This window comes from Lipotes vexillifer, unplaced genomic scaffold (assembly GCF_000442215.2).
Source record: "Lipotes vexillifer unplaced genomic scaffold, Lipotes_vexillifer_v1.1 scaffold4, whole genome shotgun sequence".
In the NCBI taxonomy this organism is placed as follows: domain Eukaryota; kingdom Metazoa; phylum Chordata; class Mammalia; order Artiodactyla; family Lipotidae; genus Lipotes; species Lipotes vexillifer.
The window spans coordinates 640,697-667,643 of record NW_006785876.1 but is presented as its reverse complement, the minus strand read 5'-3'; the positions used below and the strand labels follow the sequence as shown (position 1 = coordinate 667,643).

Sequence of the window (26,947 nt, the reverse complement as noted above, 5' to 3'; positions counted from 1 at the left end):
AAAGATCAGCTGTTAACCTTATGGGGGTTCCCTTCTGTGTTATTTGTTGTTTTTCCACTGCTGCTTTTAATATTGTTTCTTTGTAATTAATTTTTGATAGTTTGCTTATTATTTGTTTTGGCATGTTTCTTCTTGGGTTTATCCTGTATGGCACTCTCTGTGCTTCCTGGACTTGATTAATTATTTCCTTTCCCATATTAGGGAAGTTTTCAACTATAATCTCTTCAAATATTTTCTCAGTCCCTTTCTTTTTCTCTTCTTCTCCTTAGACCCCCAGAATTCACATGTTGGTGCGTTTAATGTTGTCCCAGAGGTCTCTGAGACTGTCCTCAGTTCTTTTCATTCTGTTTTCTTTATTCTGCTCTGCAGTAGTTATTTGCACTATTTTATCTTCTAGGTCCCTTATCCGTTCTTCTGCCTCAGTTATCCTGCTATTGATTCCTTCTAGAGAATTTTTAATTTCATTTATTGTGTTGTTCATCATTGTTTATTTGCTCTTTAGTTCTTCTAGGTCCTTGTTAAATATTCCTTGTATTTCCTCTATTCTATTTCCAAGATTTTGTATCATCTTTACTATCATTATTCTGACTTCTTTTTCAGGTAGACTGCTTATTTCCTCTTCATTTGTTAGGTCTGGTGGGTTTTTACCTTGCTCCTTCATCTGCTGTGTGTTTTTCTGCCTTCTCATTTTGCTTAACTTACTGTGTTTGGGGTGGTCTTTTCTCAGGCTGCAGGTTCGTAGCTCCCATTGTTTTTGGTGTCTGTCCCCAGTGGCTAAGGTTGGTTCAGTGTGTTGTGTAGGCTTCCTGGTGGAGGGGACTAGTGCCTGTGTTCTGGTGGAAGATCTTGTCTTTCTGGTGGGCAGGTCCACGTCTGGTGGTGTGTTTTGAGGTGCCTGTGGCCTTATTATGATTTTAGGCAGCCTCTTTGCTAATGGAATAGGTTGTGTTCCTGTTTTGCTAGTTGTTTGGCATAGTGTGTCCAGCACTGTAGCTTGATGGTAGTTGAGTGAAGGTGGGTCTTGGCGTTGAGATGGAGATCTCTGGGAGATTTTCGCTTTTTGATGTTACATGGAGCTGGGAGATCTCTTGTGGTCCAGTGTCCTGAAGTTGGCTATCCCACCTCAGGGGCACAGCCCTCATGCCTGGCTGGAGCACCAAGAACCTTTCATCCACACGGCTCAGAGGAAAAGGGAGAAATAATAGAAAGAAAGAAGATAAAATAAAATAAAGTAAAATAAAATAAAATAATTAAAATAAAAACTAATTATTAAGGAAAAAATTTTTTAAAGTAAAAGAAAAACTAAAAAAAACAGACGTACAGAACCCTAGGACAAATGGTAAAAGCAAAGCTATACAGACAAAATCACACACAGAAGCATACATATACACACTCACAAAAAGAGAAAAAGGGAAAAAAAATATATATCTTTGCTCCCAAAGTCCACCTCCTCAATTTGGGATGATTCGTTGTTTATTCAGGTATTGCACAGATGCAGGGTTCATCAAGTTGACTGTGGAGATTTAATCTGCTGCTTCTGAGGCTGCTGGGAGAAATTTCCCTTTCTCTTCTTTGTTCACACAGCTCCCAGGGTTCAGCTTTGGATTTGGACCTGCCTCTGAGTGTAGGCCTCTTGAGGGCGTCTGTTCTTCGCTCAGACAGGACGGGGTTAAGGGAGCTGCTCATTCGGGGACTCTGGCTCACTCAGGCTGCGGGGAGGGAGGGCTACGGATGCGGGAGAGCCTGCGGCGGCAGAGGCCAGCGTGACGTTGCAACAGCCTGAGGTGCACCGTGTGTTCTCCCGGGGAAGTTGTCCTTGGATCACGGGACCCTGGCAGTGGCAGGCTGCAAGGCTCCCGGGAGGGGAGGTGTGGATAGTGACCTGTGCTTGCACACAGGCTTCTTGGTGGCGGCAGCAGCAGCCTTAGCGTCCCATGTCCGTCTCTGGGGTCCGTGCTGATAGCCGCAGCTCGTGCCCTTCTCTGGAGCTCCTTAACCGGCGCTCTTAATCCCCTCTCGCGCACCAGGAAACAAAGAGGGAAGAAAAGGTCTCTTGCCTCTTCGGCAGCTCCAGACTTTTTCCTGGACTCCCTCCCGGCTAGCTGTGGCACACTAGTCTCTTCAGGCTGTGTTCATGCAGCCAGCCCCAGTCCTCTCCCTGGTATCTGACAGAAGCCCGAGCCTCAGCTTCCAGCCCCCGCCCGCCCCGGCGGGTGAGCAGACAAGCCTCTCGAGCTGGTGAGTGCTGTTCGGCCCCGTTCCTCTGTGCGGGAATCTCTCCGCTTTGCCCTCTGCACCCCTTTTGCTGCGCTCTCCTCCGTGGCTCCGAAGCTCCCCCACTCCGCCGCCCGCCATCTCCGCCCGTGAAGGGGCTTCCTAGTGTGTGGAAACCTTTCCTCCTTCACAGCTCCCTCCCACTGGTGCAGGTCCCGTCCCGATCCTTTTGTCTCTGTTTTTTTCTTTTTTCTTTTGCCCTACCCAGGTACGTGGGGAGTTTCTTGACTTTTGGGAGGTCTGAGGTCTTCTGCCAGCGTTCAGTAGCTGTTCTATAGGAGCTGTTCCACATGTATTTGTATTTCTTATGTATTTGTGGAGAGGAAGGTGATCTCCGCGTCTTACTCTTCCGCCATCTTGAAGCTCCTCCCCTAATTCTTCTAGGTCTTTGTTAAACATTTCTTGCAACTTCTCGATCTTTGCCTCCATTCTTTTTCCGAGGTCCTGGATCATCTTCACTATCATTATTCTGAATTCTTTTTTGCTTATCTCCACTTCATTTAGTTGTTTTAGTGGTTTTATCTTGTTTCTTCATCTGGTACATAGCCCTCTTCCTTTTCATCTTGTCTGCCTTTCCGTGAATGTGGTTTTTGTTCCACAGGCTGCAGGATTGTAGTTGTTCTTGTTTCTGCTGTCTGCCCTCTGGTTGATGAGGCTATCTAAGAGGCTTGTGCAAGTTTCCTGGTGGGAGGGACTGGTGGTGGGTAGAGCTGGGTGTTGCTCTGGTGGTCAGACCTCAGTAAACTTTAATCTGCTTGCCTGCTGATGGGTGAGGCTGGGTTCCCTCTCTGTTGGTTGTTTGGCCTGAGGCGACCCAACACTGGAGCCTACCCAGGCTCTTTGGTGGGGCTAATGGCAGACCCTGGGAGGGCTCATGCCAAGGAGTGCTTCCCACAACTTTTGTTGCCAGTGTTCTTGTCCCCACGGTGAGCCACAGCCACCCCCTGCCTCTGCAGGAGACCCTCCAACCCTAGCATGTAGGTCTGGTTCAGTCTCCTATGGGGTCACTGCTCCTTCCCCTTGGTCCTGATGCACACACTACTTGGTGTGTGCCCTCCAAGAGTGGAGTCTCTGTTTCCCCCAGTCCTGTCGAAGTCCTGCAATCAAATCCCACTAGCCTTCAAAGTCTGATACTCTAGGAATTCCTCCCTCTGTTGCCAGACCCACAGGTTGGGACGCCTGACGTGGGCCTCAGAACCTTCACTGCAGTGGGTGGACTTCTGTGGTATAAGTGTTCTCCAGTTTGTGAGACACCCACCCAGCAGTTATGGGATTTGATTTTATTGTGATTGCGCCCCTCCTACCATCTCATTGTGGCTTCTCCTTTGTCTTTGGATGTGGGGTATCTTTTTTGGTGAGTTCCAATGTCTTCCTGTCGATGATTATTCAGCAGTTAGTTAGACTTACTGAGTTTGAGAGTTTCTGGGATATCTAAATTCTAAGTTCTGTCTCATGTTAGTTATTTCCCTGAGTGATCTTTTCCTTGTCCATGACTTCAGACACTCTTTTGAAATACTGATTGATCTTAAATAGGTGTCCTTAGCCTGGACTTCTCTCCTGACTCATCAGATTTATATTTCTTTTCATTGGTCATAGAAGAAAAAGCATAGGTTTTGGAGCGAGACAAATTTGACTTCAAGTCCTGAATTAGTTACTTACTAGTTGCATGACCTGATGTTAAGTCACATAAGGAATTTTACCTTTAGTTTTATATCTTTGCATATTGTTATTAGAATTACTCGAAGTAATGTGTGCAAATAATGTGTGTAAGCTCAATACTGTAGGAAACCATTGTTATATTGTTAGTTTGTGTTCTTCCTTATCTCTGTATGTCTGTGTAGGAGTTATCACATTGATCACATTTTTTAAACCTTTTTATTTACTTGTTTTAGATCCTTGAAGGCACACTGATCTTTGTATCCTCAACATTCAACACACTGGTTAGTCTGTAGATGACACTTGATGAATTAATACAATGAGAATTGTCTAAAAGCAGTGGAAGCATATTACTGGTGTTCAGGAAGCAGTCAAAGCTTGTGGTAAAAGAACTGAAACCTGGGCTAGAGTGTAGAGAAAGAAGTGAAAATCAAAGTCTGAGACTTAGAGGAGACTTATGGCCAGGGGCTGAAGATAGAGAAGGAAGAATTAGAGGTAGGAAGAAAACTGAGATAGGGTTACGGAAGCCAAAAGAGCAGAGAGCGTTGCTATGGAGTGGGTGGTCAGTGGTATCTGGTGATGCTGGGAGGGCAAGAAGAATGAGAATGGAGAGAAAAATTTTGGATATAAATTGTGGTGAGTTGGTTAGTAGTCTGGACAGAAGCTTCACTAAACAGGGAATTAGGCCATGGGTTTGAAAATTATAGTAAATACAATATGTTGACTATCTGATATGTGAATTGGAGTAAAGGTAGTAGAGAAATAGTATGGTAGCTAGAGGGAACGCGTCAGGAGAGGTTGGAGAAGAGATTAGAGATGCTAGAGGGTGATGCTGGTTGAGGGTCAGCCTTCGATAAAGGGTAGGAGGGTAGAGAGGGGAGAAGTAACAAGATGAGTAATATAGTTTTAGCCTTTGTAAATCTTAATTGTTGGATCCTTACTTATATAAGCTCCTTTTTTCCCCCTTCTTGCCCTAGTTTTGATTTGAGGTGTTCATAGGGCCTCAGAACTGGTTTAGTTATAAGGATAAGTTTGGGATATTGCTGCAGAACTGAGGAGATGCTTTGGACATTTCATGTAGTTACTGGTAGCTTGGAATTGATCAGCTGGTCAGTATAGGTATCAGACCTGGGTTACTATAGACCCATGAAATTACCGTGAAAGGGAGTAATCAACCAGTTGAGGAGCCCTCAGTTCTGGAATGATATGCTGCTCATAAATGTTAAATTCTTCATTTTGGAATAATTTAGTGGAAGCTCAAGGAGGAGATTATACAAATGCTTGGGAATCTTTTATGTAACTTATAAACTCGAGAAATGATTAAGTAGCAGACTGTTTTTCTACCTTTTTAATTATATGAATAATAAAACTAATAATAGAAATAACTAAGGAAGCATATCACTTTCCTCTCAGACCCTAAAAAATATTTATTCAGACATTCATGCCATTTTGAAAAAATCAGATTTCTTCACAGTTAGGGAAAAAGGGGTCTAAAATTTCCGAACTGTTCCTTAGCTGATGGTCTGGAAGGATAGTTCTGCTTATTTTGAAATTATTGATGAGATTTATCTGTTTTTTTTGTTCTTCCCTGGGTATAGGTTCTGAGTTTTTGGGGACTTTTCATGAAACATTGAGAGGTTCTATCTTGGGACTAGGGAATTAGTATCTAGGGGCATAAATACTAAATCTTTTTTTTTTTTTTTTAGTTCATTAATATTGGTTACTAGAAGGTTTAATTCTTACAGTTGCATATCCTGAGGCTTTTTACCAAATTATAGTGATTTCCACCCCCCTTAAAAAAAAAAGAGGATCCAAAGGATGTTTGTAACTTACCAGTGGTGGTTAGTCTCTTTGAGAGTGTGGTTTATATATGTACAAAACTACGTCTAATGATGAGCATTTGTCTATATGCCTGGGGAAAGGAAATCAACTTTTTAATTAATTTCTTTCCTTAGAATATTTGAACTACTTGTACTCAGCCCATTCCTTAATGTTTAGTTTTGTTTTAGCTGTGGAGATATTTCTGCCTTGAAAGTTAGTGCTTTTTCTATTCCGGCTGAGTTATACTTTGTTTTGTGTATCAGGTTTTAGACTTTGCGAAAGAGAACAGTAATTTCTTGTTTCTTCATGTTTATAACATCACAACTTCTATCCTCAAGATTTTTTATTTGGCTAAAAGTCAATCTGTTGCTAGGCTAAGTTATATTATTGGTTTATATGTGAGTGTGTGTGTGTGTGTTTGTGTGTGTGTGTGTGTGTGTTTAAATCTGTGCTGTAGGTACATGGTACCATGAACCTATTCCCATAGTTTCCAGTAACTAGACTGAGGGGGCTTGCCACTGTGATAGTATCATTTTTGCTTTTCTTGCCTGCACTCCTACTTAGACCGAGCTTCTTGAGGACTGTAATTATGTCTTTTCCCCTGTGTTTTCCTAGCACTTAGCACAGTGCCTAAATCTAGACTTTTCAAAATAAATGAATGACTGAATCTATTCCTTGCTTCTAAACTAGAATTTAAAATTTGGGGACTTCCCTGGTGGCGCAGTGGTTAGAATCTGCCTGCCAATGCAGGGGACACGGATTTGAGCCCTGGTCCAGGAGGATCCCACATTCTATGGAGCAACTAAGCCTGTGTGCCACAACTACTGAGCCTGTGCTCTAGAGCCTGAGAGCCACAACTACTGAGCCCACGTGCCACAACTACTGAAACCCATGCGCCTAGAGCCCGTGCTCCGCAACAAGAGAAGCCACCGCAATGAGAAGCCTGCACACCACAGCGAAGAGTAGCCCCTGCTCACCACAACTAGAGAAAGCCTGTGCGCAGCAGTGAAGACCCAGTGCAGCCATAAACAAACAAATAAATAAATAAAAATAAATAAAATTTGTCTCATCTATCACATAAAGACAGTAATAGCAATGAACCGTTAATACTTTGAAAACTCTTTGACTCTATTAGTATTCTGTCTTCCCAGTTGTAGTTTTTAGTATCTTTTAGTATCTTTTAGTATCTTCATCTGTAAACTAGGGGGTTCACAAGTCATCTCTGCTGAGGATTCACAAATCACAAATTTGAAGCTTTTCTTTGCTTGCTTATAAAGTGCTTCATATCTAGATTGGAGGCACCAGGAGGGCAGGGCCTATCTCTGTCTGGTTCACTGAGAGATATCCAGTGCCTCACAGGGTACCTGGTACAGAATGGGTCTTCAGTAAATGTTTTTTGACTAACTGAATTCTTATAGAGTACTTTGTAGACTTTATTTTTTTATTATCTTTTTATTTGGTCACGCTGGGTATTAGTTGCGGCTCACCGGCTCCCTAGTTGCAGTAGGTGGGCCCCTTAGTTGTGGCATGCATGTGGGATCTAGTTACCTGACCAGGGATCAGACCTGGGCCCCCTGCGTTGGGAGCGCAGAGTCTTAAATACTGCACCACCAGGGAAGTCCCATAGTACTTTAGCATATATTATTTATAGTGTAATTTTTACAGTAGCCCCGTGGGTGGGTTGGGTAAAATATTATTATTTTTAGATGAGAAAACAGATTCATAGAGACTAAGAGGCCTCATCAGGGATAATAAGTGGTAGAGCCTGAGTCTCAAACTTAGGTTTTCTCATTTTAAGTCCAACTTTCTAAAAAAAAAAAGCTATAATAGACTGTTTCTTTCCTTTGGGTCCTAAGTAACCTTAGAGGGAAGGGACTAGTAAGAGGGGAAAAGTATGGTCTTCCCATCAGAAACCCTTTATGAAGGTAGTAGCAGGGCAGGGCCCCTGGAAACAGTTTGCCTGTGTTCTGATAGCACCTCAGCTCCTTGCTGGCTGTATGGCCTTGGGCAACAAAGTCCATTTAACCTTTCTCTGCCCCCACTTCCCCATCTGTGAAATGGATATAATAGTAGTCCTACACTCAAAGGATTATTATGAGGAGTAAGTTAAAGGAATTAATAAAGTTTGTTAAATAAATGAAAAATAAATATGAAGAATATGTGTGATTTTCATGAGCTAATAGAACGTAGAACGTTATAAACTGAGCACTTAGGCCTCTGGTGGTAAGAAGTTGATCATGACTAGGTTTTGTTTTCATTTGGTTTGGTTATCTCAGTTGCCTTAGTTTTTTGAAGGTTAATTAAACTCACCCCAACCCCCACTTTTCAGCTTCATTTTTAAATCATCTTTCTCTGTCTTCATTTGAAAAAAAGTTTTTAAACCCACATTTGCCAAGAAATCTGCAATGATGAATTACTTACTCCTTTTCCCTAAGAGCCTAATTATAGCTCATACTTTCCCCTATTCAAATCACACAGCCAAGATGTACATATTCTGTGAGAATTCAGCATTTATTTACAGTCTGTAAACTTGCTTAGTTTTATGTGTGCTTTTTATACATATTTTGTAATAATACTGGCAATCTTTTTTTTAGAGCTTACTTTGTGCTTTGCAAAGATCATCTCATTTAATCCTTAAACAAAAACACCTGGGAGATGTTGCCCTATTGAGAAATTGAAGTTCAGAGAAAGTGACTTCCCCAAATTGATACATCTGGTTAAAGGTGGCACCATTATTTAAACTCTGACTTTGAATCTCAGGCTCTTAACATCTACTTTATGCTGCCTGTTGTCTCTCCATGGAGAGTGTCAGTTTTAGAATGTTAGTACCTGGAAGACAGGTTCTAGATCTGTGAAGCAAAATTTGCATAGAGGACTTCAGAGTCCCAGGAACAATTGACTCTTAGTACATCTAGTGTTGGAGAGGGGAGGGGGGGTTAATTATAATCATAGTATTAATTTTTTTTTTTTTTTGAGGTACACGGGCCTCTCACTGTTGTGGCCTCTCCCGTTGTGGAGCACAGGCTCCGGACGCGCAGGCTCAGCAGCCATGGCTCATGAGCCTAGCCGCTCCGTGGCATGTGGGATTCTCCCGGACTGGGGCACGAACCTGTGTCCCTTGCATCGGCAGGCGGACTCTCAACCACTGCACCACCAGGGAAGCCCCATAGTATTAATTTTGATGACAGACTGAGTTTTTTTTTTTTTTAAGTTGTTGGGGGTATGAGTTTATTAATTAATTTATTTATTTTTGCTGTGTTGGGTCTTAGTTTCTATGTGAGGGCTTTCTCTAGTTGTGCCAAGCAGGGGCCATTCTTCATCGCGGTGCGCAGGCCTCTCACTATCGCGGCCTCTCTTGTTGCGGAGCACAGGCTCCAGACGTGCAGGCTCAGTAGTTGTGGCTCACGGGCCTAGTTGCTCCGCGGCATGTGGGATCTTCCCAGACCGGGGCTCGAACCCGTGTCCCCTGCATTAGCAGGCGGATTCTCAACCACTGTGCCGCCAGGGAAGCCCCTGAATTTTTTTTTTGAATTTTTATTTTTAAAAATATTCAAGTGAAGTAAAAATATATCTTCTTTTAAACATATTCTTGATTTTTAACTAATTGATTTCAGCACGTCCTTGTATGACCAACAGCTCCGCTGTATTGGGGTCTTTCTCTTCCTGTTTTATAAGATGTATGACCTGTTTGCTTTGCTTTTATACTTCGTGCTCAGTCCAGATGGCAGGTACAGGTCATTTTACATGCTAGTTTTGTCCAGTAGATATTAAATTAAAGCTACTAATAGAATTAACTCAGTAGAGCTGGTTTGTTTGTCCTAGAACATGTTTTTTCTAGTATTTACAGCTTTTTCTTAGTAGTCTTAGTCCCAGGTACTTTGTGGCTGTGATGATGTCATTAAATTTCAACTATGGTGGTATCTTAATCCTCACAGACACTCCATATCTCCTCTCTCTCGTTAAATTAAATGCGTATACTAGCATCAACTAAAATGCTAGAATTTTATCTTTTTTCCCAAAATACGGAAAATTTCATAAGTAACCATTAATCTTGCTTCTTCTATTTTTAACTGTAGTACCAGAAGAAAACATTGCAACTATGAAATATGGAGCCCAGGTGGTAAAAGGGGAGCTGAAGTCTGCCTTATTAGATGGTGACACTCAAAATTATGATTTGGATCATGGATTTTCTAGGCACCCAATTGATGATGACTGCCGTTCTGGCATCGAGATTAAGCTAGGTCAGCCGTCCATTATCAATCATATACGGATACTCCTGTGGGACCGAGATAGCCGGTGAGTCATTTGCATGACTTGGAGAGAAACTGACATGTTTGATTGAGATGGCCTAACTTTGTGGTCATCTGCTTTGGTTTAAGAGATTTGCTGGTTTATATCTTTTTTATCACTCTTGAAGTTTAGTTTTGGGGGAAGAATTAAAGGGTGGTTTCTTTAAAAAAATAACATTTTTTGCTTTTTTCTGCTTATAAAAGTAATGAATATGTGTTTATTGTGGAAAACAGAAAATGTAGAAAAGCACAAAGAAGAAAATAAATATTGCTAGTAATCTCACTGCCTATTATTAATTTTTATATTTGTCTAACCAGTACTTTTTTAAAATTAATTTTATTTTTGGCTGTGTTGGGTCTTCGTTGCTGAGTGCGGGCTTTCTCTAATTGTGGCTTGCGGGGGCAAATCTTCATTGCGGTGCGTGGGCTTCTCATTGCGGTGGCTTCTCTTGTGGAGCATGGGCTCTAGCTGCGCAGGCTTCAGTAGTTGTGGCACATGAGCTCAGTAGTTGTGGCTCGTGGGCTCTAGAGCGCAGGCTCAGTAGTTGTGGCTCACGGGCTTGGTTGCTCCGCAGCATGTGGGATCTTCCCAGACCAGGACTCGAACCCCTGCCCTGTGCATTGGCAGGCGTATTATTACCCTCTGCACCACGAGGGAAGTCTGTAACCAGTATTTTTTTGTTATGCATAGTCTCACACATACACACACACACACACCAGAAACCTGTAAAACCACACATAGTTTTACAAAATAAAGGTTAGATGTACAAAAAGTAACTTCACTTTTTAATTAATACACTGTGAATATTCTACTCTTTTAAAAATATTCCTGTAAAATGTTACTTTAAAAAAATTTTTTTTGAAATATAGTTTACTTATAATGTGTTTATATAAAACATATATATATACAAACACATTTGTATATATATAAAACATATATATATACAAATATGTTTTACATATATATTCTTTTTCATATTTTCCATTATGGTTTATTACATGATATTGAATATAGTTCCCTGTGCTATATAGTAGGGCCTTGTCGTTTATCCATGTAAAATGTTACTTTTAATAGTTGTTTGGTATTCCACTATATGGGTTACCATTGTTTATTTACTTGATTCCTTACTTTTGGATATTATGATAACTTTTAAAATATACTTTATACTGTGGACAAAGAAAAAAATTGTCTTTTAGTGTGGATAAATATCATTATCAAAACAAAAGAAATATGTGAAAAAAACTTGATGGGCTCCAGCCTAGGAACCCACCAGTTTCACAGTGGCTTCAAGATTCTGCCTTCCTTTCTAGCCACTCTGATGTTTTCACCCACTGAGTTCAGCCATGGCATAAGTACCAGAGCAGCAGGATGACCAAGAACTGAACAGTCTCCCTCATTGCTGCTCGTCATTATCCTAAACCTGTGCACCCAGTCTCTGGTGTACAGTCTCCTAGGCCCTACTCATGCCTCTTTGAGTCTGGGCATGAAGGGCTTAATGGTAAGGGTGATGAGACCCTGCAGATCTTGCTGGTTAGTTCATTTCTTTTGTTAGCACCACTGACCACCACCCTGGCCTTTCAGGCCATTTGAGGCAAGTGTGAGGGAAGCTTTATGAAGTGAGAGTCAGCATTTCCCATGTGCATGGGTATTGGAGGTTATCTCTAGGTTATCTCATTCTTTTTAATTAAGAATATGTTTCCTGATATGTATCGTTGGATATGATATGATGTTTAGTTGGCAAAATGGAGCAAATTTCACGTATTATTTACAAGAGTCTCTGATTGATAATAGTAGTAGGCACTGTTCTAAAAGCTTTACGTATATTAACTCATTTAGTTAATAATGCAATTAGTATAAAAATAATAAAGAAAAGTTTAGTACATTTGAAACTGAAAGTACTTTTCATTTCCAAGATGTTAAATATTTATAGGCCACTTTGTTTTATTTTTATTTTTTTAATTAATTAATTAATTTTATTTATTTATTTTTGGCTGCATTGGGTCTTTGTTGCTGCGTGTGGGCTTTCTCTAGTTGTGGCTACTCTTTGTTTTGGTGCGCCGGCTTCTGATTGTGGTGGCTTGTCTTGTTGTGGAGCATGGGCTCTAGGCACGCAGACTTCCGTAGTTGTGGCTCGCGGGCTCTAGAGCTCAGGCTCAGTAGTTGTGGCGCACGGGCTTCGTTGCTCTGCGGCATGTGGGATCTTCCCGGACCAGGGCTTGAACCCGTGTCCCCTGCATTGGCAGGTGGATTCTTAACCACTGAGCCACCAGGGAAGCCCCAGTTTGTTTTAGTATGTGCGTTTCATTCACGGGGAACTTAACTTTACCATATACTAGTTCCTTTCTCACAGAAGTTATTCTAAGCAAAGGTGAAAAATTCAGAATCTTAAGCCAAAAAGATTCTCACATGTGTTGTAAAATTATATCCTGCATTGCTGATAACCCAGAGAGTTTCAATAAAAGGTTATAATCAGTTTGAGACTGAGCAATAAAATGAATGGGAGTGAGGGGACAGCAGAAAATGAGGGGATGACACAAAATAAGCTGACCTTTTCTGGTCACAACTGTTGGTTGCAGGCTGACATTTATGGTCACCTAAATCTTCTGAGATTGTTCCCGTTGATATTACAGTACAAGTAATAACTGCATCTCAAATTTAAATTTGGCTTATGACAGGGGAATATAGATTTGTTCAGTATGGAACCAGCATGTAATGGTCCAGGGTAGCTGACCAGGGGAGGATGATAGGCTGTTTTCATTACTGCTAGATTATTAGCTGCCAAATTTTAAGTTGTACTGAAAAGGAATACATACTATTTCTTCACCCATGTCATTTATTTTTCTGCAGGCTGTATCTGTGTGTGGGATGGTAGGAGACTGGGAGGAAGCAGGAGATAAGCTGGCCTCTGTGAGGAACCATTCTGAGTTGGCTTTCCTCCTGAGACAGGAGGGCTGGGTGCCCAGGCCAGTGAAGGTAGAGGGAGAAGGCACACTTCTCTGTTTTCTGTCCTCTCTCTGTCATGGCTTTATTAACCTGTTAATACGGTATATGCAAGGCATCCTGGTCCTGTTATATCTTATATGCCTGATATGTGACAAGCACCGTGCTAGACCCCAGATATATGCAGATAAATATGGCATGGTCCGTGTTCTTAACCAGCTTGAGACCTAATAAGGCAGACAGACATGCAAAGAGATAATTTCAATACATTGTGGCGAATGCTATGTTAGGGGGATCTATACACATTTCGTCATCATCAGAATTTGGTCATTATGCAGAAAATGTAATTCATGAATAGTGTATTTTTTGTACCTTTTAACATTTTTTAAAAATATAACTTCGGGGGGCTTCCCTGGTGATGCACTGGTTGAGAATCCTCCTGCCAATGCAGGGGACACGGGTTCGTGCCCTGGTCTGGGAAGATCCTGCATGGTGCGGAGCAACTAATCCTGTGTCACAACTACTGAGCCTGCACTCTAGAGCCCGCGAGCCACAGCTACTGAAGCCCACACGCCTAGAGCCCGTGCTCCACAAAAAGAGAATCCACCACAATGAGAAGCCCGCGCACTGCAAAGAAGAGTAGCCCCCGCTCGCCACAACTAGAGAAAGCCCAAGCACAGCAATGAAGACCCAACGCAGCCAAAAATTAATTAATAAATTAATTCCAACGCAGAAAAAAAAAAAAAAAAAAAAAAGCTGCTAAAAAATATAACTTTGTGTTGTTATTTTAATATGATACTTTTTTCTGCCTTTTTCCTTTTGATTCATAGGTCTTATTCATACTTCATTGAAGTCTCAATGGATGAACTTGATTGGATCAGAGTGATTGATCATTCGCAATATCTGTGTCGTTCGTGGCAAAAGCTGTATTTTCCAGCCCGTGTCTGCAGGTTAGTTCTCATGGCTTCTAAATGATTTTGATGTTTTTTAAAGAGATCTGGTTGTTGAGAAACAGATTTCATTTTTCTGTCTCATAGAAGAAAAGTTTTCCAGGATATCAGTTACTGAATGCGTCCCAACTAAAAAACTTAGGGATACTATGGAAAATTAAGCATCTTAATATTTAGAGTGTACTGTGGAACTGTTTTGTACCATATTTATGTAAAGGCATGTAAATGAATAAGAAGGGACGACACACTGAGAAGTGGAAATGCTTTTTAAATTCCATGCTATACCTTGAAAGCAGAGTTATTGTTAGGGGGTGTGTTCTTTTCACAAAAACCATGAGAGATATTTCTGGAGGCTTCCCTGGCAGTCCTCAGGGCCAGGAGGAGATTTTTGGGTGCCATTGTGCATGTTCTTTTTCTAGGTCAGTGGATATCAGTGGAGTTTGAAAGAGCAGGTGTTTCTAGTGGGGTTGGGTTTGGGGCAAGGGAGGCTGAGCTGGTGGGGTTCCAGGCTCACACCTTCCCTTCAACCAGAGCACCTTAACTTTTATTGTCATTATGTATTTTAGCTCCATGTAAGTTTGTTTTTTAAAAAGTACTGATAAGCTATTCTAACATTTCATATTCTTACTTTAGATGTAAGCCATCTTTTAAGCTTTCTTTCTGAAATTCTGCAAAACCAGTGTGAATAATGAATTTGGGAGTTGGGAAAGGTGGTTAAAGGCCCCTGAAATTCTGTTGTGTTTTTTCTATTGTGATTTTCCCCTTGGAAATTTCCCTCAGATATTCTTCACCCTAAACTCAAGAGATTGAAGGCAGAAAGTGATTGGTTTGTTTAATTAGGTGTGTCAAGAAGGGATATGGTGGGTGTAAGCCAGGGAGCACATGGAGCTGGCCCCTTACCCACTCCGCTCCACACCCGTACTAGTGACCCCAGCTGACATCCCTGTGTGGCTGAGTTGGAGCAGATGGGGATGCCCCACAGCACTTACTCTCTCGGTCAGAAGGCACCCTTATACTTATTAAACGTATGATCTGACAGCATCAGGCTGAATTCTTACTTCTACCACAGGAACTCCACAAAACCTTTCAGCCTCTGGTACAGTAAAGATTATCACCTACATTTTTTTTTATTATGGGTATGACTGGACACAATATTGTTACCCAAGGATACTCTTGTGTGGAAATGAAGAAAATCAATTTCATTTCCCCAAAGACGGACTAAAGTGTCTCAGGTCTAGCAGTTGCTCTTTTATCAGAGGAGTTTTGAATGGATTAAAATGAGAGGGACAAGAAATTGAGTGAAGATTCTGTATCTCAGAACTGCCTAGGGATACTTTGAGAGTGACAGAGGGGCCCCGAGGAAGAGGAGGGGATTGAGTCTGCATCGACTGACATTATTATGGCTGTATCAGATTAAAAAATAAGCAGCATAACAACCGAAGTGTCTGACGTGGACCAAAGGACTGTGTGTTTGTATTTAATTTGAAACACTAGGAACACGACTCCCAGAACAAATCATCGTGACTGTAATACCAGCTATGATAGAGGCTGTGTGCTTTACCCACCTGAAAACTCCTACTCTGTGGAGGGAGACATGTACCCTCAGTCGTGATCTCTGGCTTTTAGAAAATATAATTCCTCTCATTTATTAATGGGTATTATTTATACTTCCTTTTCCTTATTTTGTCTCTCCTATGTGGCCTTGCCTTTGTTGATGTTGCTTTTATGTGTTGTAGAGCCTGGCTCTTTTCATGATTCTAGTTTTTGTCTTGGTATAGCCAGCTCCCACGCTGGTTGAGAAAAACTGAGCAAAGGTGATGTTAGAGACAGTGATAACAAGAAAAGGAAGGAGTCTTGATATGCATTTTAGTGAGAAAACATTTTAATATTTATAACCACTTTAACTTACTATGTTACTACATTCCTTCATAAACTCTGCCTTTTGTAATAATTTGGAATTTTGGAAGTATTTTAAAATGAACTTAAGAATAAGTCCCTATTGATTATCCAAGGATGTCTTACGCTTGGTGTTTCTTATCTTCACAATCATTTATTGACTTCCTAAACAATGTTCTAAATACACTTCTTTCAGGGACTTCACTGGGCACATATAAATTCTTTATTTCCTTAGCACGTAAGTGTTCACTTTGCATTGTGTTAATTTGCACATTTGTATGTCACCCTTGTTCTTCAGTGTCCTTTGCGTGTTTGTCTTGCCTCTCATACTAAAATTACAAGCTCTTGGAAGCAAGGAGTATGGATTCTAATCTTTCAGTATTCTTGTGCAGTTCTCAAGTTATGACCTTGTATGCAGTAGGTACTCTATAAATGTTAGCACAGGTTTGGGGTCAAGGCACTGACCAGGTAATGGAAAGAGACTGATTCAATATTAATATGTATATATATTCATTGGTGCTTTTTATCCAAGTATTTGTTAAAATGTATATCTGTGCTGGAAAACTCTGGAGTAGTAAATGGTTCTGTACTCTTTGCAAAGTCTACTTTCTGTTTTTTCTTCAGGAAAGTGAATTTCGAGGTTAATTCTGAAGGATGCAAGTGTTGTATATTGATGAAAGATTTCATTTAATATATTCACTAAAGAAGAGATACTCTGTGAATTGTGAGATTACCCAGCCCTCTCTCTTGAGTCTAGGTTGAACTGCATGTAAATCAGCATTGAGTAGTAGGAAAATCATGGGCTGCAGAGTTAGAGCTCTTCTCAAATCCTGGTTTCATCTAATATTGGCATTGTGATCTTAGTAAAGGTGTGCCTCTCCAAGCCCTCATTTCTACACCAGTGAAACAGGAATAACAGCACCCTTCCTGGGGTCTGCTGTGGAGGGTTAGATGACAGAGCATATGTACAAGTACTGAGCACAATGCCTGGCCCAAAGTAGAGGCTCAGTAAATAGTTGTTTTTATTACCTCTTCTACTTTCTGAGACTCTGAACTGGTGTTTGGCCTTCAGAGAAAGAGAGCCATCCTGCCATTCTCTGTGGCCATGGTGGCTCTCAGTGGTGGCTTTCGGTATGAGGAAACTGTTCCTTATCTCAGGAGTGTGGCCCTTTCAGCACTTTTCCATATTGCCAGTCCACACACATGCCTTCCATGGTTCTCTTTATCTTAGTAATCTGCCCATTTGTATGTTTCCAACAGTTTTCATACATTTTGGTTTTGGTAAAGCATTTTTCAATTGTGGTAAAATATATATAACATGAAATTTGCCATTTATATATCCTGTGGAATGTAATTTAGTCAGCATTTCCCCTCACTGCGATAGTGGTGATAAGGATGATGTCAGGCTTCAAAGCCGGAGTGATGGTTACAACCACAACAGTGAAATGGAGGGAAATAAATGGTTTGCTCTTTCTTTCTGGGTCCTTTTTAGGAATGCATTGTGGGTCAAGTGGAGACTGCTCTATGTAGCCAAAAGCCCCTAGCCCCCAGCTGGAAATGAAGAAAAGTGATGTCAATTTTGGTACAGTTTTTCATGTGATACTCAGAACCATCTTATATCTTATCAGCTTTGCCTTTTTCAGGAAAAGGAAATTTCTGCTTTACCCATAAATTCCCCAACCTTCAAACTGTCTTCTTGGCTATCTAGTAAGCTCTCTTCAAGTCCTTCCACAGCTTTCTTAGTTGGTACAGCCTAGGACTGAACAAAAAATACTAACAAGGAGTGGAAATATTGAGTGCCCTGGGATGCTTTAAATTTTTTTTCTGGCTTTTTCTCAACACGGTGCTGGTAATTTGGCAGCTGCAAAATGTTGCTGAAATATGAGAAGACTTGAAAACATGGATATGAATGCGTGCAGAGGTAGCCCGCATATGGCTGGTAGCTGGAATTACAAAAGTGAACTTGGTATAAAACCTGGGAGTTGAGGGAGAGGAATAGTGGGCCTAAAAGCACAGTCCTTAAGAATATAGCTATTGAGAGAGGGAAGGAAAGAGTAGGTGGCAGACAGGTTTACTGCAGGGGCTGGTCAGAGAGTTAGAGGAGAATCCGGGGGAGCACAGAGGCCAGAAAGGGTGTTGAGAAGGGTGCAACTTGACGGTTCAGAACATGGCACAGGATGGATGAACTCACTTAACACAAAACTGAGCTTCTTTCTTCCTTTCCTTTTGTTTTTAATTATCAAAATGGAAATGTCTTTTTATGACATTTTAATTATAAAATTATGATGTAGTACACATTTTAAATATTGATAAAGCTTGCCCTCTGATAAGGCTGTACTCAGTTTCTACCAATAGCACATAGAAATGCCCCTTCTCCAAACCCTCACCAATGCAGGCATTGTCAGCATTTTGCCAATGTGATTTATGATCTGTAAAAAATTGTCTTACTTTAAGTTGGATTTCTTTTATCATCTGTGAAGTGTAGGGTATCTTATAATACTTGATATTTGTTATTTCTCACTTATAAAAGCCTATTTTTGTCTTTTGCATATTTTTCTTCTGGGGTGATTATCTTTTTGTTTTTGGCTTGTGAGAACTTTATGTTGGTATGTACACCTTGATAGATATACATATATACATTGTATATATGCGGTGTATATATACATTTAGATGTATGTTTGTGTATGTATGATTATACTTTTGCCTATCATGTACTGTGCAATTTGTTATTAGTTTTTAGTGTTTTATTAGTACTTTTTACCATATAGAATTTTATGTTTAAAAAAATGTAGTCAAATCTGTCAGTCCTTTTTATGGTTTCTGGTGGTCTGATATCATGTTTAGAAAGGTGTTCCTCACTCCAACGTTAAAGAGTGTTATATTTTTATAAATTTTTTCTGCTACTTGTTATTTTTATCTTTGTATCTAAATATTTAATCCAGCCAGAATATTTTTCATGTATCTTTTCAGATTAGGGATAGTCAGTTGACCAAGACCATTTATTTAATAATCGTTCCTTACCATACTAGTGTGAACAGCCATATTTATCATGTGCTAAATTCTAGTATATACTCCACTCTGTTCATTGATTTCTTTGACTGTTAATGAAAGTGTTTTAATCATTGTAGTTTTTCCTTCCCTCCTTTTTCTTCTTTTCTTAGAATGAGAGATTATAATGTGCCAAATGTGTCATGGGCAAAAGGGTGTTGTAGAGCATCTGCTGGCCTGTCTTCTAGTCTCAGTGGTCACAGTAGAGGTCATAAATGATGAAAAACATCTCACTAGAATGGTTCTACTTTCACTTACAACAAGAAATTTAGGCATGCTTCACCAGCTAAGAAAATAGATTTTTCTTCATTTATTCATCTGTTTATTCATCCGTTACTCACTCATTTCACAAATAAGCTCCTACTTTGTGCTAGGCATTGTACTGGATACTGAGGCCATAACGGTGAAGAAGACTGCCAAGATTTCTGCTCTTATAGAGATTGGGAGGAACAGATATAAACAGTAAGAGCACAACAGGTAATTGTAAATGTTGTGAAAATGATACTGTGATAGTGACCCAGGGTCAAGAGGAGGAGAGTAGTTATTTAAAATAGGTGATTATGGGAAGCCCTAGCGGGGAGCTGGGTGTTTTAAATTGAGATTAAGGAGGTGATATTCTCTGGTAATTGTTGTAGATATTTAGGCTTTCTTTGGTGTACATCGAATGTTATTCAAGAGTAACTGGTCTACTCTAGGAGGCCTCATTTAATGAATACTAAAACTGTACTGTTTTTTGGTTTAGGGCACTTTTATTGCACTTTTAATCTCTTTTATTGCTGCCATACATTCCAAGTCCCCTCTCATCCCGGCCATCAGTAGATGCAGCATAATTTTTTTACCCATTTTCATTAGATTGTAGTACCTAACAGTGCTATAGATATACAAGACATAAAACAAATGAGAAAATAAACATTGCTATTTATCGAAGCATTCTTCCCCTACCATATTAACCTTGTACAAAAGCGTGTGTGTCTTCCACCTTTTCTCTTTTGTTCTCCCCCTGACCCCCTGGGCATTGATATATTTATTTACTTTTAAAGGTAGACAGTTTTACATTAATCAGTGGTTCACCAGGATGCTTTATAATCATAGCTAGAATTATGCCGAGCCTTTACTTTCTTTATATGATTGGTGTCTTCAGAAGTCAAGAAATGCCTTATTCAGTTGTAAAGGAAGAAGGAACAGTTTCACTTTTTAAAAGTAATCATTTTAGTTCACACTTAGTTTGAATTGTACCTCCACCTACAACTTTGATACCATAATTGAATTAGTATAGAGCAACCTGCAGACAGAAGTCTCTTCTAAGAGTGCAAAGCAAAATGTAGCCACATGGTGTCACTAAATCGTAACAATTTTACTTGGGGCTAAAGAGAGATTAAAATTGCTTTTTAAAATATAAAACCATATTTAAATATAAATTTTCTGAATTCTGTGATTTGTGAAATAGCATGTAAAACTATTTGTACTATTTAAGTCTTTCTACTCATGTGGAGCATTAATTATGCCTGAAGTCCGCAGAGGTACATTCAGGTGCTAGCCAGCCCTTGACTTGTAGTCTGCCAAGTATAGTGGGCTTCTGTAGTAGAGCTATTCAGTTTTATACAAATAAGTTCTTTTTTTCCTCTTAATTTTTTTTTATCAAATAAGTTCTTTTTTTTAATCTTCCTTTGGAATTTTGAAATAAATAGAAGAGTAACCCAAAGGAGAGAGATCCATTAAATATTTATAAGGAATCAGGGAGCAGAAGAAAGGAGGAGTGAGGAAAAGAGAGTGAGGGTTACAGGACCTCAGAGGAGAGACAGGAAGAGAACAGTCTAATATTTATTGAGTATCTATTGTGGGCCAGACGCACATTGCTCCCTTGTATGATTCTCATGATAGCTCTAGGAGAGAAACACCACTAACTACCTTCATTTTACAAATGAGTAAACTGAGCCTCAGAGAATTTAAATATGCAGGTCTGTGACTACACAGTTAACGTCACAGTCCTACGTTGCCTCTGCAGACTGTGAGGTGAAGAAATAGCTCTGCTTAAGAGTAGGGGGAGACATGGAGCCCTGGAGAAGCTCTTGCCGCCTTTTTGGCGGGAACAGTTTCCAGGAATGCTGAAACAGAGGGCCCGGGGTGGCCAGACTCTGCTTGTGCTGGCCATAGCCACCTGCATGACAAGGATACTGATGAGGGGGAGGAGGAAGATGAACAGTTGGGGAAGTTTTCTCTTTTAAAATGCCCCAGAGGGAGTGTAGCAATCCTTTATGTATGTTTTGTCAGTTTGTCAATAGAACTTTGAATTTTCCTGCCCCTTTATTCGCCATAAGATCATTTTAGACTTTATTATTACAGAGTGAACCTGGTGTTCTTAACTCCTGATTTGTTTTGCTTCAGCTATATTTATTTTTTTTTAAATAAATTTATTCATTTTATTTATTTTTGGCTGCGTTGGGTCTTCATTGCTGCGCGCGGGGGGTTTTCTCTAGTTGCAGAGAGCGGGGGCTACTCTTCATTGCGGTGCGCGGGCTTCTCATTGTGGTGGCTTCTCTTGTTGCGGAGCACGGGCTCTAGGCGCGCAGGCCTCAGTGGTTGTGACTTGCAGGCTCTAGAGCACAGGCTCAGTAGTTGTGGCGTATGGGCTTAGTTGTTCTGCGGCATGTGTGATCTTCCTGGACCAGGGCTCAAACCCGTGTCCGCTGCATTGGCAGACGGATTCTTAACCACTGCGCCACCAGCTGTATTTAGAAACAAGTTTCATATATTATGGAATTTCTCTTCACAAGATCCTTTACATCTTGAATTGCTTTTTTTTTTTCTTTTAGTTGAGGATTTCCTATTTATTATTTTCACTTAGGATCCTCTTATTAGACCAAAAATATTTTTCACTGTGTTTTTTTTGTGTGTGTGTTAACGCGGGCCTCTCACTGTTGTGGCCTTTCCCATTACGGAGCACAGGCTCTGGATGCGCAGGCTCAGCGGCCATGGCTCGCGGGCGCAGCCGCTCCACGGCATGTGGGATCTTCACGGACCGGGGCACGAGCACGTGTCCCCTGCATCAGCAGGCGGACTCTCAACCACTGCGCCACCAGGGAAGCCCTCCACTGTGTTTTATATTGCGTAAGACCTTTGAGACATGGCTGTTTGTACTTAAGTTTTTCAGCTGAATCTAGGCTTTTTGTTTTTGTTTCATTTTTGTTTAAAGGATAATAACATGTTGAGCTTCTTTTGTGTGTAGTGGAGGACTTGAAACATGAGAAAATAGAACAGGGTTGTCCTTTTTCTTGGCATTTTATTTTATAATTTTAGAATATAACTTAGTATCTCTTAATAAGTGTGAGATGATGTTAATAACACCAATGACCTGTTATTACTACCACAAACAGCCGTTGTATGTTTTTCATTCTGGAAGGGCAAGAGCTATATATGGTAGTGGTACAGTTGCTTCCCAAGCAGTCAGGTTCAGGATTAAGTTCAGATAGTACCCCCCAGTTGATCATCAAACATCTTTTTTTTCCTGCTTTCCCTCTCCTCAATTCTACTCTATTACTTATAAGACTTATTCATTCATACATTTATTCAACAAACAGGTATTTATTGAATACCTGTTAAATTGCAGGGACTTAGTTTAGGTGCCACCATAAAAGGGTGGACAAGACACAGTTGCTGCTCTCAAGAATTTCATGATATAATAGGAGTGACAACTTTCTAAAGATTGATAAAGTAAAATATGATCAGTGCAATAATAGAGACATTTATATTTATATACATTTTATATATATATATATATATATATATATATACACATATATATATATGGTATGCTGGAGCATAGTTATGGGTGATCCTACTGAAGAAAGAATTTGGACAAAGGGACCAAGGGATTGAGCAGGAAAAAATAAGGGGAAAAGGATGCTCTTTGTTCTCTTTCCAAAGGCAGAGTATGCAGTGGACTTGGTCAAATCTAAACTCTTCACCCAAAACTCTCCATCATTGGGCCCTTCTGCTTCTTTAGCTTCATCTTTGGTTCTTATTAGAAATTCCCTGCTTGGTCTCAGCAGTCAAAATCATCTATTTAATGGGAATTCCCTGGCGGTCCAGTGGTTAGGACTCCACGCCTTCACTACTGAGGGCCTGGGTTCAATCTCTGGTTGGGGAACTAAGATCCCACAAGCTATATGGCGTGGCCAAAAAACCCAGAAATTCCCTATTTACCATCTACCTGCTCAGGCCTTCTACCTATGTCCCTAAGCTCAGAGAAACTATGTGACTGACAGTTCTCTCTTCATGTGACCCTGAATAACTGTTTCAGATATCTGGGACTTGGTTTCAGTTAAAGTTTTTTTTAAACTTCTTTCAACAAGACTAGAGGAGTCCCTGTGAAGAACCATGAATTAGGTTAATTTTCACAAGTAATATTCAGAGAATAGTAAAAATACCCAAGAAGTGAAGGAAAAAAAAAATCCCTCTGCTGGAGCCAGGATTTGAGCCAGTGTGTCTTTTGCTTAGAAAAATAATGCATTTTTGTAGGTACTTCATTGTTGGGTACATGCTGTCTGTAAGGAAGTTAACATGGTTGTGTCCGTTTTCCAATTCGAGATCTCCTTTTGGAATCTCTTTTGGCACTGTAGCTCTCCCAGCACTTATTTATGGAACTTAGGAAATCCTGACCCAGGAAGCCAGACACTGAACTATTGGGCATGGGACTGTGGGTCTGTCAAGTAGAAAGCAAGGAAGGAATAGAAGACAAACCCATCTAGGACTTCAGGTTCCTTCATATGACCCAGGGGCCTCCAGCATAGGAAACAGAGGCAAAGGTGAGCTATAGAAATGGGAGCAGAAAGCCAGTAATTAATGGAAATGGTGGGGAAGAGCTTCCAGGACCTCCATCCCAGCTTCGGGACTGAATGAGGAAATAATATCAGATGAGTGAAGCTTCACTAACTTTTCTTTTTGGAAGGTCAAGAAGGACTGCTAGATCTTAGAGGTAAAAACAAATAAACAAACTTGGACACAGATTTATTTGTGAATTACATAGTCATTTTCTGGGGGCTTCCCTGGTGGCACAGTGGTTGAGAGTCCGCCTGCCGATGCAGGGGACGCGGGTTCGTGCCCCGGTCCGGGAAGATCCCACATGCCGCAGAGCGGCTGGGCCTGTGAGCCATGGCCACTGAGCCTGGGTGTCCGGAGTCTGTGCTCTGCAACGGGAGAGGCCACAACAGTGAGAGGCCCGCGTACTGCAAAAAAACAAAAAAACAGCTACATAGTCATTTTCCAATCCTGTTTACTTTGGAAGTGGTAATCTAAAGAAGATACTGGTTAAGTAGTTAATAATTCTCTCAGTGGAGAGTTAGGACTACGTATATATTTTTAAAATTAATTAATTTTGTGCTGTGTTGGGTGTTTGTTGCTGCACACGGGCTTTCTTTAGTTGCAGTGAGTGTGGGCTACTCTTTGTTGCGGTGTGTGGGCTTCTGATTGTGGTGGCTTCTCTTGTTGTGGAGCACGGGCTCTAGGCATGCAGGCTTCAGTAGTTGTGGCACGCAGGCTCAGTAGTTGTGGCTTGTGGGCTCTAGAGCACAGGCTCAGTAGTTGTGGCTTAGTTGCTCCGCAGTATGTAGGATCTTCCTGGACCAGGGCTCGAACCCATATCCCCTGCCTTGGCAGGCGGATTCTTAACCACTGCACCACCAGGGAAGCCCCCTAGGCCTACGTATATTTAAATTTCACCCCACACTGCCTAGCATTTATTGCTCTGACTTTTCATAACATTTATAGCTTGAATCATCCAATTTAGCCATTAATTACATAATATATCTTGTATATCTTGTAATTATTTTGTGGTTCCTGGACCTCACTGTATATTCCTTTGATAGTAGCTGCTCATCAGATATCTTGTTGAATCCCTTTATGCCTCTGACATTCTTGAATGCAGGTGGTTGGATAATAATCATTTTTTTTTTCTGGAAAAATCCTTTTAACACTGCTGTTTTTTCCAGTGTTAAAAGGAGATACTAAGAAACGAGACCATTTTATTCTTTCCACAGAAAATATGCTTAAAGAGAACTGTATGTACAAGTCCCATGGTTAATGCAATCATCAGAGCTTTCTCAGTCATCATTATAAATGGTACAGGTTCTCTAGATCAGGATGCTTTCTGTGGATACAAGGTTAGCTCAAGAGACAGTGGACCAGAAGTGAAACCAGGTTGCTTGTCAGCTGCCAGCAATTCTGGGCAGAGTGCCAGACTTGGCTCACCTTTAAAAATTCATCACCCGGTATGAAAATAGAGGACTCGATCCCTGCAGGGAATGGTGGTAGCATGAGCACTGGGACTTCCTTTGGCCCAAAGTACTTTTATTGATGCTAGGAAAGGTGGGGGAACTGATCAGTGTGGACCAGCAGCTTTGACCTCATTTAAGAACTGTAATATTTTCTCTAGTAGCCTTACTTCATTATGTTTCAAATTATAATTTCATAAGTTAATAATTGTACTTCCAAATAATGTGGGTCATATATACACATGAATATGTTTTCCCTGATAGGAAGGTTTAATTTCTAATAGTCATAGAAATTCTGTGCACATTATGAAGCTATTAGGATATAACAGCTGTTTTAGTTCATTTCACCCTGCAAAAGAAATGTGATGCAGGCTAAAATGATCAGTAATTGTGTATTTTGAAAGCTAAACCTCCAGTTATAGAAAGAGCTAATTTACACATTAGATACTGATGAAACTACAGTAAGCTATGAGTTTCAAAGTTAGTGTTATCTCCTACCTAAGACTGTGAAAGAGAATTTGTACCAAAAGACAATCTTTTCCTCTTTGAAATGCTCTTTTGCATTGCCTATTGTAATTTTGAGGTTAGAAATCAACAGTAATGAAGAACTGCTTGATATCTTTCTGAAGAAAAAAATGAGAGGGTTGTTAGCGGAGTAGGATTTAGAAGGATTTCACTTTATTTCTGTTGATCAGTGCCTACCATCTGCCTTCCATTTAATATTATAGAAGCATGCGTGCGTTTCCCAGTTCTGAACAGATGATGTGCATGGTTTGTTGAGATATATGTATATTCTGGATGTGTGTGTGTATATATACCTACGGTGCTTAAAATCACAGTTGAAGTGTAAAACAGATAATGAGTCTCCATTTGGGGCTAATTTGCATATTCAGCTCTTGTACACAAAGTAAAAGTCTACAATGACACTGATTTTCTTTTCTACTTTAGAATTGGCACTAACCAGCTGTCAACAAATATTTTGATTAAACACTTTTCTTTATTGGAGAATTTTGGGGCACATTCTTTGTATAAACATATTGTTTTCTTTGATTTCAAGGGACATATTTTCAGTATGATTCATAGATGCATCACACCGGTAAGCTGTCATGCACAAAAATATATTTTTCTCTGTAAACTTCCTTTTTACCATTGATTTCTCTAGGGCGAAAATATGGCTCAGAACAGAATATTCCAACTCAGGATATTTGCCTGAAATAAAGGTGGTAAATAAATGTATAAGCCTGCTTTAAGTAAACCGAAAAATTTAAAGTTATAGATTCACGAACTGGACTTTTCCGAGAGATTTTTAAAGATCATTTAACAGTTCCTTTTATACATCTAAGATGTGATTGGACTACAGAGATTATGTTAGGATTTTGACATATATTCATCTAGTCTGTCTTCTGTGTGTAACCATACATAAACATGTTATTTATATAAATGATATCATGTAGTACATATAATTTTGAAACGTTGCACATATGTATATTCATTGTGGCTGTCGTTCCATGTCAGTACATAAGTATCTGCTTTATCCTTTTTTAACAATAGCACAGTATTCTAAATGTACTGTTGTTTACCTAACTGGTCCCCTATCGAGGGGACTATAAGGATGTTTCCGGTTTTACCTTTATAGGACAGTATAGTCTTTGCTCACATATCTGATTATCTCTTCACATAAGTAGAGTCAGAAGATACAACCATCTTAAAATGTGAAACATATTGGTAAATGCCATACAAAGCATTATACCAGCTTATTCCCACCAGCAGTTTATGATAGTACCTATTTCCCTACGTCCTTGT

At 40.2% G+C, this 26,947-nt stretch overlaps 1 protein-coding gene across 3 annotated transcripts in view; it reads left to right on the top strand.

Moving 5' to 3' along the window:
* Window positions 1-26,947, top strand: part of BTBD9 (BTB domain containing 9) — a 424,705-nt gene that overhangs the window by 46,893 nt on the left and 350,865 nt on the right. For all 3 annotated transcript variants that reach the window (XM_007458166.1, XM_007458168.1, XM_007458167.1), the window contains 2 exons: window positions 9,828-10,047; window positions 13,812-13,931. In XM_007458166.1, the coding sequence (XP_007458228.1) occupies window positions 9,828-10,047; window positions 13,812-13,931 (340 nt within the window). The remainder of the gene's footprint in view (window positions 1-9,827; window positions 10,048-13,811; window positions 13,932-26,947) is intronic.